The sequence below is a fragment of the Rhinoraja longicauda genome, chromosome 11 (assembly GCF_053455715.1).
Source record: "Rhinoraja longicauda isolate Sanriku21f chromosome 11, sRhiLon1.1, whole genome shotgun sequence".
Classification (NCBI taxonomy): domain Eukaryota; kingdom Metazoa; phylum Chordata; class Chondrichthyes; order Rajiformes; family Arhynchobatidae; genus Rhinoraja; species Rhinoraja longicauda.
Genome location: NC_135963.1, coordinates 20,237,249 through 20,251,460, shown reverse-complemented (window position 1 = coordinate 20,251,460; position 14,212 = coordinate 20,237,249). Strand labels below are relative to the sequence as shown.

At 41.5% G+C, this 14,212-nt stretch overlaps 1 protein-coding gene across 1 annotated transcript in view; it reads right to left on the bottom strand.

The window, feature by feature from the left end:
• urod (uroporphyrinogen decarboxylase) overlaps positions 1-14,212 on the bottom strand; it is a 47,001-nt gene that overhangs the window by 19,720 nt on the left and 13,069 nt on the right. The window contains exons 4-7 of the mRNA XM_078407944.1: positions 12,030-12,092; positions 11,045-11,242; positions 8,744-8,905; positions 5,719-5,856 (exon numbers count right to left, since the gene is read on the bottom strand). Of these exons, the coding sequence (XP_078264070.1) occupies positions 5,719-5,856; positions 8,744-8,905; positions 11,045-11,242; positions 12,030-12,092 (561 nt within the window). The remainder of the gene's footprint in view (positions 1-5,718; positions 5,857-8,743; positions 8,906-11,044; positions 11,243-12,029; positions 12,093-14,212) is intronic.

Genomic DNA, 14,212 nt, shown 5'->3' with positions numbered 1-14,212 from the left:
GCGCTGACAAGGTTACAAAGCACACCGGATGCCCCTTTTGTCCCCACCCCACCCCAACAGTTCCCCTATGAACCTCGGACTGAATTCAAGCCTCTGGGTAGGAAACGTAGACCATCTCCAATTGCTGGAGGAAATCTTGAATGCATTTTGAATTAGAGCCATACTTAATCTCAAGTTAATCAATTATACGTGGACATTGGTGAAGAGATTGGGGAGGGGGTTTCTGTTGTTCACTTTGTGCTTATGAACACTTAATTTAACCAGATGTCCACAACTAGTTGACATACAATCGTGCTGAGGAATGAAAATTCAGCAGGTCGCTGCAGCAAACACTGAAAACATCCGGTGGACTAGATTCGAGGGAAATTCTAAAGAGCTTCGGAAAAGGTTTTTAAAACTGGCATTTGGATTTTATTTTAGGTTCAAAGATACAACAGAGATCCTCAAAAGGGGCTTTCAAATGAAAGCCGCAGCAATGCCAGTTGTCTGGCACACAAACACAAAAACAAAAATCGCTGGCTAATGTTTGAAGAGCTTGCCACATAACTTTCAACCACATCAATTGGTCTACTCCCTTTGGCCAATTTTTCTGGCTCTTGAAAATGCCTGCTGGATTTACAACTGTCTCAGAGGGATGTTCCTACTGTGCAATGCACTTATGTCAGCCATTGAAGGTCAAGGAGTATGTCAGAGATTAGAGCAAGATAAAGAGCAAGGAAAAATCTAATCATTATCTAGTCCTCAAAAAATTCCACCATTCCAAAAAAGATCTGGGCTTTTGCACTTTATTCAGCCAAGACCAGTACAAGATGAGACAAACACAGATTAAAGCAATATTTACCCTGCCTAAGTGCTCCCCTGACCCGTCAATAATGGCCAATCGTTCATAGAACAGCACAGCACAAAATGCAGAGGCTATTTGCTCCATCAAACCTCTATGGCATTTTTACTTGAGTCATCCAGATCCATCCACTTGTCTGTAATATTCCTGAAGTTTTCTCCTTTATAGCATTTATTCAATTTGCTTTTGAAGATGCCCATTAGATCAGTTTCCAATCCCATACCAGGGAAAGGAATCCAAGTTCAGCAGACTGGGTAAATTGTCACACAAGCAGCCAAATTACTTGGCCTTTTGAGCTTGCTCTGCCATTTAATTCAATCATAGCCCTGTGATTATAACTTCAACTTTGATAATCTTCATTCCTTTACCTAACAAATGTATATTTACTCTGCTCCAATCACCCTTTAAGTGAGTTCCAAAAATTAATTACTCAGAGAAAAAAAAGTTATCTCGCCTTGGAACAGTGATCTGTAATTCTAGATTCCTGCACAAGAGGACGCATCCTCTCTACATCGACCCATGTCAAAATCCCTCAGGTTTCCACATGTTTAAATCAAGTAATTTCTTTCTTGTTTAAATTCCAGCCAATTTTTCATCAAAGGTAACCTGCCCCTTCGAGGTATTAGTCTAATAAACCTTCTGTGAACTAATTGGATACATTAAATTCCTTCTTTAAATAAGACCAAAGCTTTACGCAGTGCTTCAGATGTGGTCTCACCAATGTCCTATATAACTGAAACATAACCTTTCGACTCATTTTCAATTCCACAAGCAATAATTAGCTTTCCTAATTACTTGCTGTTTTTTTTGTGAATCATGCTATAAGGCACCAATTCCTCTGCATTTTAGAGCTCTACAATCTCAGTATTTAAATCAGGTGCTATATTTTAATGTTTCTTGCAAAAATAAAATTGGCAGTTTACATTTTCCACATTGTGTTCCCTTTCAGGTCTTTGCACACCTACATAACTTATCTGTATCCCTTTGTAAGAAAGGATTTATTTGTCTGAAGGAGGATCTCGACCCAAAACGTCACCTCTCCATGTTCGCCAGAGATGCTGCCTGACCTGCTGTTACTCCAACATTTGTGTCTTTTTTTGTAAACCAGTCTCTGCAATTCCTTGTATCCTTATATCTCTTTGTAGCCTCATGTCACCAGCAAAATCTGGCAACCATCTGTGCCTTTATCAAATCCATTTGTACGTTGTTAAACGTTGAATCACCAGCACTGATCCCTGCAGCAGATTACTTGTTACATCTTTGACAAACACATCAAACACATCACAAAGACAGCCTTCTTCCACCTCAAAAACATTGCCCGTCTCCGTCCATCCCTCTCCTCCACAGCTGCAGAAACCCTCATCCACGCCTTCATCACCTCCCGTCTGGACTACTGCAACAGCCTCCTCTATGGCGCACCCTCAAAAATCATCAATAAACTTCAATACATTCAAAACTCCGCTGCCCGTCTACTCACACACACCTCGATCCGTGACCATATCACCCCCGTCCTTTATAAACTCCACTGGCTCCCCATCCCCCAGAGAATCCAGTACAAAATCCTCCTCATAACCTACAAAGCCCTCCATAACCTGGCCCCATCCTACCTGACCGACCTCCTCCACAGGCACACTCCCACCTGCACCCTCCGCTCTGCCGCTGCCAATCTCCTATCCCCCCACATCCGGACTAAACTCAGATCCTGGGGGGACAGGGCTTTCTCCATCGCTGCTCCCACCCTATGGAACTCACTACCCCAAACCGTTAGAGACTCCCCCACACTCACCACATTCAAAACATCGCTGAAGTCTCACCTGTTCAGTACTGCCTTCAACCACTGAAGGTCACCTCACCTTCTGTCTCCTTTCTCTGTTCATTTATTTATTTACTTATTTATCTATTTATTCATTTCACTATGTTCTCAAAATCTCTGTAAAGCGTCTTTGAGTATATGAAAAGCGCTATATAAATAAAATGCATTATTATTATTATTATTATCTTACAAAAAAAAAGAGATTTGTGCACTCCAAGCATCTTCCATCCACAGCAAAATGCCCACCTTTAAGATCTTATTTTCTGTAATAATAGTTGATGGACATCTTATCAAATGCTTTCTGGAAATCTTAGTGCATTTATCAGTTCCAATTTATCTTCAGAAGATGCAACTCTTTAGAGAACTGCAATAAATTAGTCAATTATGATTTTTTTAAAATAAATCCAGAAAGGTGAATAGACAGAAATAAAGCTGGAAATGAACAGATCCATCAACCTCTGAAATGAGAAGGGATAAAATGGGCATAGTGGCAAGTAAAATTACAGATATTTTTTTTTTTAAATCAAGGAAAAGAAACAACAGGTTTAAATGAAGTCTTAAACAATGAACTAATGTAGGAGACAACCACTTGGCCACCCAGCTCCAATATTCAACCTCGTTTTGTTGGAACACACACACCAGCACTTTTCTGTAGTAATTCCACAACCCACAATTACAAACTAGAATCCTTTTGCAATGAAGAATTAATGTGCTGTTACAAACAAATTGGATCATTGGAAAGTTATAACTGGTAGATAATGCAGAAAAAGTCAAAAGGCAGAGAAAAGCTATGAAAAAGTCCAAAACAAAATGCCAAAATATCTCCAAGTATATGCAAGAAAAAATATTCTACCCATTTCAGACTTCTTTCACCATTCATCAACTTTGCCTTCAACTTATGCACCTTTCTCCACGCTTACAAAACTGCCATGTTTGGGGCCAGGAACGTGTGTTTTCTTAAGAGGAATGATGCAAGGGAACAAGACCATACTTGGAGGAGAATGTGCAGCTCTGGTCGCTAAGCTAGAGGAAAGATGTCAATAAGCTGGTAATCATGCAGACAAGATTCACAAGGATACTACAAGGACTGGAGGATTTGTGTTACAAGCAGAGATTGGATAGGCTGAAGCAAATAAAACTGAAGGATAAGCTTATTGAGCTATATTAAAGAAAATTATGAGGAGCATAGATAAAGTGAATGGTCACATTGTTTCAGGGTAGAGAGTCTAAAACTAGAGGTTTAAGGTGTGTGGGGAAATATAAAGTTGACCTGGCGGGATTTTTTTTTCCAGTCAGAGGGTGGTGGGTATGTGGACGAGCTGCAAGAGGAAATGGTAGAGGTGGGTACAAAGTTCAAAATGCATTCAGACCGGTACCTAAATAGCAAATGCTTACAGGAATATGGGCCAAAAGTAAGCAAGTGGGACCCATTTTCTCACTTTGACTGTGAAGCAGGAAAGAGAGCAAAAGTTGGAATATGAATTGTATTTTCTTTAAGCAATGTTCTGATATTTCTGTGTAGATACAATACAATACAATATATCTTTATTGTCATTGTACAGGGGTACAACGAGATTAGGAATGCGACTTCCATTCGATGCAATAAATTAATTAGCTAATCAACAGAAATTTAGACAGCCCAGAGAAACAAAATTAGAACAGTATAAAGTGCAAATAGGTCTGTGCTGGGTCGCTGTGCGACATGACCATCCGAAGGAGACAGTTCATGGGGGGGGGGGGGGCACTCAGCCGGACCGGTTATGAAAATGATAAGCTAAAACATATAAATAAAAGGTAAGAATACGAGAAATTATGGAGAAATTAAAACTTACATTTTTGGATTTTAAAAAGTTGTAATGCATAATAAGGATATCAATTAAAAATAAATTTGAGTCAAGATTTTTTTCCTGCTGTCTCAAGTCTCCATGATGCCATTAAAAAAATTCCCTTCCCGTCATGAAATCCTGCCGAGTCTGCAGGCTTGCCCAGCGCCCCAGTCACACGTCAATCCAGAGAATTTACAGCTCTGCAGGTCCGTTCATTAAATCTTTCAAATATGAATTTAATGTTAGGATACAAATTTAATCCTATTTTTTATTACACAAGGTCTTATTCCATTCCTCACTTAAAATAAAAACTTACTTTTAATTCAATGAAGTGTTGTGTCAGCTGTTTTTCTCTGTGACAGCACATCTGTGCAGATGAGATTCTGATATTGTTTGAGTTTCATGCTGGTGCTCTCATTTAAATGAGGAACTCCAAACTCTTTTAAAGGGTGCAGGGGTCACCTTATGTATATGTAAAGATATGATAGAAGGGGGGAAAAAAGCCGACTACTGAGGAATTTCAAATCAAGAAGATAGATTACTCTGCAATGTCTCATGGGATTAACTAATAGTGTTTTATAAATTTAAATGAAATAAAAAGCAGCTGTCTAGGCAAAAAGACAAGAGCAGATTTATGCATTTAGAACTGGACCTTTTATTTTAATAGTGCATCCAGCAAAGTGGTTTAAAATGTTTGCTTCTGCACTACTACCATTATCAGTAAGAAAGGTAACTATAATGTAGATGAGTAACTGTTCTATTCGCATTCCTATCTTTTGTTCCAAATAGGCTTCAAGTGGGGGAGGGTGGGTTAGTTAATACCAATGTTGACTTCAAGGCCGTGATTTATGTTGTGTACAAAGTGCCTTACAGCATGTTGAATTAATGATCAAATACTACAGGCCATTATAATCTATGATGTACCAAAGCTCAATTGCCAAATCCAAGCTCCAAATGGTCAAACAAAGACAGTCAGTTTTCAGGTGCCTAATAGTATAGAATGACTGAAGAAACTTCCAAAAATAAAACATACTGGGGAAAGAAATGAGAGCATGAAATCACACTGAAGCTTTGTCTGATATATATCTAAAATAAAAGTATTTTAAAAACCAAAGTACAAAGTAAATACAGCAAAGTGTTTAAGGGTAGAAAGAGCCTTTAATAAATATCCGGATAAAAAGAACAGAATGCCAAATAAACATCTTGCACAGAGACTCCATGAAAGATGAGAGCCTTACCATTGGCACTTGAATTGTTCCCGAAGCCTTCAACTTTTCTTTCACTTGTTGGGCAATCTCTCTGAGGTATGGGAGTGAAAACTCACTGAATTGTTCATATCCCAAGTGGCCAGCATGAGATTCAAACACTTGCAGTGCCTGCAAAAGCAAAGGAGAAATTTCAAGGCAAAGACTGAAAAAGAAATTACATCAGGCACTCTGATTCTGGTTATCTTTTATGACAGGCATGGCAACAATATGTTCATAATTATAAGGTCACTAGCCTTCACAAATCCATATTCAAAAATCACATTTTAAATAACTACAGATTTTGCATTCTGTTTTCAATGAGCCACATGAACACGATGAATGGTCGGGAAGGCTCAGGAAGCAAATGGGCCATTTCTAACCCTGCCTCTTATACTCTTAGCATGTGGCACAACCAAGCCCAGGTTTGATATAATCTGGTTCATAGATATGTACTTTCCTGCAGGAATAAACAGTCTGAAATTGATACAAAAGTCAGGGCCAATTGTTAACTCTTTCTCTACTGTGAAGGTAATGGGCAGCATCTGCTGCACCACTCCTACAGCACAACCGTTAGCAACTAAAGACACTGACCAGAAATCAAACAAATCTACTAGGTCTTAAAAGCTCCTGATGCAGACTCAAAGATAATCTTCAGACAGGTGTGTTTATGAAGCTATCGTGTAGAATGATTGGACTGCTCATGTACAAATATCGGCGATACAATTGTGAACCTGTGCATGCAAAATATATTTCTATTATAAATATTCAGATTAAAATGCAAGTGCAGGGGAACTCTTGCACCTTTCCCCCATGGCAGCCTTGCAATTTACTTCAGGAAGGAATTATAGAATGGTTTAAGCATAGAAAATGACCGCTCAGTCAAGAGTCCATTCAAGTTCTATGCAAGAGCAATGCAGTTTTAGTTTAGTTTAGTTTAGAGATACAGTGCAGAAACGGGCCCTTTGGCCCACTGAGCCCATGCCGACCAGTGATCCCCTACACTAGCACCATCCTACACACACTAGGGAGAATTTACAATCAACCCATAAACCTGCACGTCTTTGAAGAGTGGAGGAAACCGGAGCACTCAGAAAACCCATGTGGACACAGGGAGAACGTACAAACTCCGTACAGACAGCACCCATAGGCAGGATCGAACCCGGGTCTCTGGCGCTGTAAGGCAGCAACTCTACTGCTGTGCCACCCATAGTTAATTTCATTTCCTCAGCCCTATATGCCCCTAACAATTCTTTCCTCTCAGATACTTCTGCAGCTCCCTTCTGATTGCTGCAGTTGAATAGTCTCCAGCTGTGCATTTCAGGCACCAACAACGTGACATAAACATGTATTTTTCATGTTTTTATCCACATCCCCTAGTGAACCATCTACCACTGGGGACAAAAAAGATACAAAGTGTTGGTATAACTTGGCGGGTCAGGCAGCATCTCAGGTTAACATGGATAGGTGATGTCTCAGGTTGGGACCCTACTTCAGGCTTGCGCCTACCACTGGGAGGGGCTCTCTCTCCATTAACTGTATTATCTCTTCATTACCTTGATGCCTCTAATTAGACCTCCTTGCAATGCCTTCTGTACCAGGGACACAAATTAAGCTTCTCTAATCCATCCGCATACCTAAAATCCCTCATCTTTGGAATCATTTTCCAAACTCTTGCAGTTTCTCCAAAGCCTTCATATCTTTTCCAAAGTGCAGCACAGAACAAAATTCCAGTTGTGACCAAACCAGTGTTTTATAAAGGAAGTGGTAAGGCAATTTTTCACCTCTAAAATGCTTTGAAAATAATCCACACTGAAAAATAAAAAGGCACTCGGTGACAATGAAGCAGGAGATATTTTTTCTAAATCTCACTCCCAGTTTGATTGATCGCCAGAGGCCAACTAATGGATTGATAAGGGTTCCATGAAACCTAGATAAGGAGAGTGCTATGTTCATCGACGTATTTGCCTATGGGACTCATGACAATATAGCCACAGCCAAAAAGATGCAAAAGACATCAAATCACTCTCACAGATGAACAATGATAAAAAAAACAATAACAGTTGCCAAACCTGTCCCTTTGGCAATCTGCATGCAGCTATGCAAAGTTCCCTCTCGCTATTTGAATCATCTCCATAGCATCACATTTACTTCATTAAACAATACCCACAACCTAAAATCTATTAAATTAAATGTAGAAACAGGATCATTGTTGACAGGATAACATTACCATTGACTCTTCCAAGAAACATAAAGCTTCTTTAAAATGATATACAAAATGCACACAGCACTTTTCTCTCATGGTCTAAATGGGACTGCTTTAGAGTTCAAACTGTGATCTCAACCATCAGGTTTCTAAAGGAAGATGGTTATTTGGACGGAATATTGTCTCTGTAAAGGACCACAGCTCAAATTGTAAAACACAGATGTCTCATAATGTTGTGGTACCAATTATAAGCAATAAAAGAAAATTATTTGTTCACTGAGGATTATGAAGGAACTATGACAATACCATTGGTGCTTAACATAACCTTGCCTCTCAAATGGAGACTGAAATTGTTTTAGTTTTCAGGGTCGATTGTCACATAATCTTAGACTATCTAAATCTTCTCAAGTGCACCAATGCTTCTTCAACTTAATTTCTTAAAGTGTCCACAGAATTCAAGAGCATGTGAAAGTGCTGCCATCTAGCGGTGTTTTGTGATATTGCCAGTCCTGCCCAGATGAAGTTTAAAATAGAGAGTTAACTACAGTTAGGCAAGATTGTTCCTAACTTTCAGTTTGCATACAAGGAATACCAACGTCCTATTTGAAGCTGCTATTAATTCCCATTATAAAAACAGGATTGAATGAATGAATGAATGTTTATTGGCCAAGTATGCATGTGCAAGGAATGTGCCTTGGTGCTCCGCTCACAAATGACAACACAAACATACAGTTAACAATTAAGAATAAAGCTTGCAGGAAATAAAATGTTGATCCCAAGTGATTTGATTAAAAACTTAGAACTTCCAATTACCTGAGCTCCTGCTTTTACTTGTCCCACCAGATAGTCAATGATCACATTTGTGAGAATTTTCAGAAGTTTATGACAGGCTGAAGGATATTGATATAGCCATCGTTTTGCTTTCGACATTGTATTTGAACCACCTCCTTCTATCATGTAAGCCATCAAAGTCCACTGTGAGGAGGAAATTTAAAAAAACTTTGTTAGTGAAAAGGGAAAAAAATATTACTGCCTGACTGTTCTGAAACACTAAATAAAATAAATAAAATAAAAAAGTTGCTGGGATTTTAGGTCGAGACCTTGCAATAGGATTAGAAGTGTTAATCATCCCTTCACTGTTACAAGTGCCGTTTGACCCACTGATTACGTCTAGCAGTTTTTTTGTTTGTTCCACAGGGTTCGTACACTTGGAACAGCAAAAAATTCAAGGACTTTTCAAGGACTTTCAAAAATCCCATTTTCAAGGACCAAAATCCAGCAAACATTGATGTTTTTTTCCAGTTTTTCTCCGTAGAGGTAAGAAAATACTGTATTCAAAACTGTTAATTTGGTAGGCGGGGGAGAGAGAGGGGGGGGAGAGAGAGAGGGGGTGAGGGAGAGAGGGGGTGAGGGAGAGAGGGGGGGAGGGAGAGAGGGGGGGAGGGAGAGAGGGGGGGAGGGAGAGAGGGGGGAGGGAGAGAGGGGGGAGGGAGAGAGGGGGGGAGGGAGAGAGGGGGGGAGGGAGAGAGGGGGGGAGGGAGAGAGGGGGGAGGGAGAGAGGGGGGAGGGAGAGAGGGGGGAGGGAGAGAGGGGGGAGGGAGAGAGGGGGGAGGGAGAGAGGGGGGAGGGAGAGAGGGGGGGAGGGAGAGAGGGGGGAGAGAGGGGGGAGAGAGGGGGGGAGAGGTGGGGGGGAGAGAGGGAGTGGTGGGGAGAGGGAGTGGTGGGGAGAGGGAGTGGTGGGGAGAGGGAGTGGTGGGGAGAGGGAGTGGTGGGGAGAGGGAGTGGTGGGGAGAGGGAGTGGTGGGGAGAGGGAGTGGTGGGGAGAGGGAGTGGTGGGGAGAGGGAGTGGTGGGGAGAGGGAGGGGGGGCTCGAGGGAGGGGGGCTCGAGGGAGGGGGGCTCGAGGGAGGAGGGCTCGAGGGAGGGGGGGAGGAGGCGGGGGCTGCTCCCTCTCTCTCCCCCAGTGCCAGCGAGATCTGCGCCGCCCCTCCACTCTCTTCCCTGGCCCCATCTCCCTCTAATGCAGCGAAATAAGAACAAACAAAAGTATTGTAGTTGTTCAGAAGCCCCGGGGTGAGCGGCGGAGGCAAGGAGGGAAAAATGGGTGACAAAGACAAACATGTCTAACAATGTTTCCTGACTTTTAATAAAAAATATGCATTATGAATGATGAAAAAACGCCACATTACTCTGCATGAATGAATACTTTTATCATAAAAAGTGAATTTTCAATGACTTAAGGACCTAGAATAAATCCATGGACTTTCAAGGCCTTGAAAAACAGAGTTTCAAATACCAGGACTTTCAAGGACCGTACGAGCCCTGGTTCCAGATCCCAACATCTACAAACTCGTGTTTTCAATAATACACTGAGTTTAATTTTCATCATTGCACATTGAATACAATAGACAATAGACAATAGGTGCAGGAGTAGGCCATTCAGCCCTTCGAGCCAGCACTGCCATTCAATGCGATCATGGCTGATCACTCTCAATCAGTACCCCGTTCCTGCCTTCTCCCCATACCCCCTCACTCCGCTATCCTTAAGAGCTCTATCCAGCTCTCTCTTGAAAGCATCCAACGAACTGGCCTCCACTGCCTTCTGAGGCAGAGAATTCCACACCTTCACCACTCTCTGACTGAAAAAGTTCTTCCTCATCTCCGTTCTAAATGGCCTACCCCTTATTCTTAAACTGTGGCCCCTTGTTCTGGACTCCTCCAACATTGGGAACATGTTTCCTACCTCTTGAAAAGGTTGAACAAAAATGCATCATGTTGCTATCGACTTGTACATTGTGGGAACTATAACTGGTTGGTCCCATGTTTAAACGTAAAGTGGGGGCAATATTTATTAAGGCAATGAAAGAGCCTACAATTTGTAAAGTCGAGCTGCCACATTACTCAAGTAAAATTATGCCTGCAAGTGCATGTGTGTGCATGTATGTGCGCGTCTGTGCATGTTTGTATATGTATGTCTGTATGTGTGTGTACATATCAAAACGATGTTATAATATTAAAACTACTCTAGGTTGTTTAATTTATAGTGCTTGTGCTCTTCACTGAGATGGCTTATCTGTAACTCATTTAGTTTGATCACAATATTTTTTCAGCATACCGGGGCTCCTGTGAATCCAATAAGGGGGACTTCTCCCTTCAGCTTGTGGCGGGTCAGTGTTATAGCCTGTAACACGTAAGCCAGTTCCTGCGTTACATCCACGTTTTCATGCAATTTCTGAAGGTCTGCAGGCTCATTCAGTGGCTCTGGAAACGTCGGACCTTTTCCTGGAACCATGGTGACCTCCATCCCTAATGCCTTTAAAATTCAAAATAAGGGGAGAAATATTTAAAAAGTAAAAGCTTTCATTCTATTTTGCTGTTATCACAAATGTTTGATATGGCAATGGATAAGGCCCAGCCACACATGACTATATTTAAAAAAGAATTTAAAAATTCACATCAGTTTTAGTAATTAAAAGCAAACTGCAGTAGTGTATTTTAGTATTTATTATTGTATGACAAAACTTATCATGACGCTTGACAGTCACACACTTGACTCAAATGACATCATATCTGAACTCATATTTATACATGGTCCGTGTCCCACTTCAATAGCAGCATATTAATGGTTGTCATTCATTCTTGACAACAGGAAAATGAATGTTTGATAAATAATCAGATTTTAAACATTTGCTGCAAGAATGATGGTACAGTATAACACGCACAACAGCAGAGTGAACACAAGTCTTTTTATCCGTAAATGCAAAGACTATTGAAAGAAATAAAATCTTGTTGCCCACATGTAAAATCTCCCCCCCCCCCCCCCCCCCATGCAAAGGTACTTGATTATAGGTAGCCAGAAAATAAATCACACATAGATGAGATCCTTTGTTGTGATATGAACTATGGTAACAGCCTACTGTGGTTTTGGTGGATGGCATCTAAACTGTGGCAGAAGCGGACCTTTCACATGGTAATTACAAGGCATGAAAAAGGTCATTTTACATTCACCCGAAAACCTCAGCTCATCGTGGTCACTTTCAACATGGGACATGGTGACAGTTCATATTTTATCAAGCGATTAGACACGTGCTGCAACTTACCTGAGGAATCACGAGGATGTCAGAGAAAATAATAGCAGCATCTAATGGGAATCGTCTGAGAGGCTAAAAATAAATAGGAAAGAAACTCTGATTACAGATAGTTTAAAGCTGCACAGAATCCAAATTTAAAAGGGCACGTACATGAATGTAAGATTATTCTATAACAGTGAATCTAGGATCTTTGTAGACGATACTAAATTTGGTGGTGATGTGAATAGAGAAAAAAGTCCTCGATCTCTACCTTACAGATGGTTCTGAGGCTCTTGAAGAGCATTAAGATGGATGTTCCCAGGGCCTGATGGGATCTAACCCAGGTTATTGAGGGAAGCAAGAGAAGATTGCGGGTGCCTTGAGGAGGATTTTTGTTTCTTCTCTATCCACACGTGAGGTCCTGGAGGACTGGAGAATGGCCAATGGTGTTCCTTTGTTTAAGAAAGGAAGTAGAGAGGATCCAAGGTACAATAGGCCGGTGAGCCTCAGAACAATGGTAGGGAAATTATTGGAGAATTCTTCGAGGTAGGATTTACTCCCATTAAGAAGAGAATTGGCTGATTAGGGATAGCCAGGATGGCTTTATACTCAGCACGTCATGTCTTACTAACTTGATTCGGGTTTTATGAAGGAAGTGATGAAGGAGATTCATGAAGTTAGGGTGGTGGATGTTGCATGCATGGATTTTAGTAAGGCTTTTAGTAAAATCCCTCAATGTAGACTGATCCAGAAGATTCATGATTCATGATGACTTGGTCGTAGGTCGTATTGATTCAGAACTGGCTTATTCATGGAAGACAGAGGGTTGTAGTAGAGGAATGATATTTTGGCTGGAGATCTGTGATCAGTGGAGTTCTGCAGAGACCTGTGCTGGGACCTCTGCTGTTTGTGATATATATGTGACTTGGACTTAAATATAGATGGGTTGGTGAGAAGGTTTGCTGACGACACCCAAATTGGAGGAGATGTACACAGTGAAGAAGATATCGTAGGATATGGATCAGCTGCAGAAATGGGCGGAGAAATAGAGGATGGAGTTTAATCTGAGCAAGTGTGGAGTGTTTCACTTTGGGAGATTGAAAGCAAGGAGAAAGAATACAGTTAATGGCAAGACCCTTAACAACATTGATGTGCAGAGGGATCTTGGAGTCCAAGTTCACAGCTCCTTGAACATGGCAACACAAGTAGATAGGGTGGTAAAGAAAGCCTATGGTATGCTTGCCTTCATTGCTGGGGGCATTGAGTACAAGAGTCAGGAAGTCATGATGCAGCTCTGCAAGACTTTGGTGCGGCTGCATTTTGGAGTATTGCACGCAGTTCGCCCCATTGTGGAGGATTTGGAGAGGCTGCAGAGGACGTTTGCCAGAATGCTGCCTCGATTAGAGGGTTTCAGCAATGAGGAGAGGTTGGATAAACAGATTGCCCTCGTTGGAGGGCTAGGGAGACTTGATAGAGGTATATAAAATCATGTAAGGCATAGATAGGATAGACAGTCAGAACTTTTTTCCATAGGGTGGAAATGTCCAACACTAGAGGGCCTACCTATAAGGTGAGAGGGGGAAGATTAATGGAGATGTACAGGGCCAATTTTTTTTTAAACACACACACAGAGTGGCAGGGGCCTGAAACTCATTGCCAGGGGTAGTGGTGGAGGCACATACAACTGTGGCATTTAAGGGACTTTTAGATAGGCGCATGGAAGCGTAGGGAAGAGGGATATGGATCATGTACAGGCAGAGGAGATCTGTTTAACTTGGCATTATGATCAGCACAAACATTGTGGACTGAAGGGCCCGTTCCTGTGCTATACTGTTCCATGTTCTATTTGTTCTATGTTCTACGATTACAACAGGATCAAGATCAACTGGGAGAGTGGGTGACACCGGTAGACCAAAAGGCTGAAGAAGACAAATGGCATGCTTGGCTTCATCAAATGGAGCAATGAATACAGGGACATTGTGTTACACCTGTACATGACATTGGTGAGATCCCACCTGGCACATTGTGTGCAGTTCTGATCGCTGAACTACAGGAAGCAATGTGATTAAGCTTGAGGCAGCGCAGAAAAGATTAGCAAGAATATCGCTGGGCCTGGAGGCTTTGAATCATGAGAAAGAGTGGATAAACTGGGGCTATTTCCCCTGGAGCATTGGGCCAATCTTGTAGAGGTTTATAAAATCATGAGGGACATA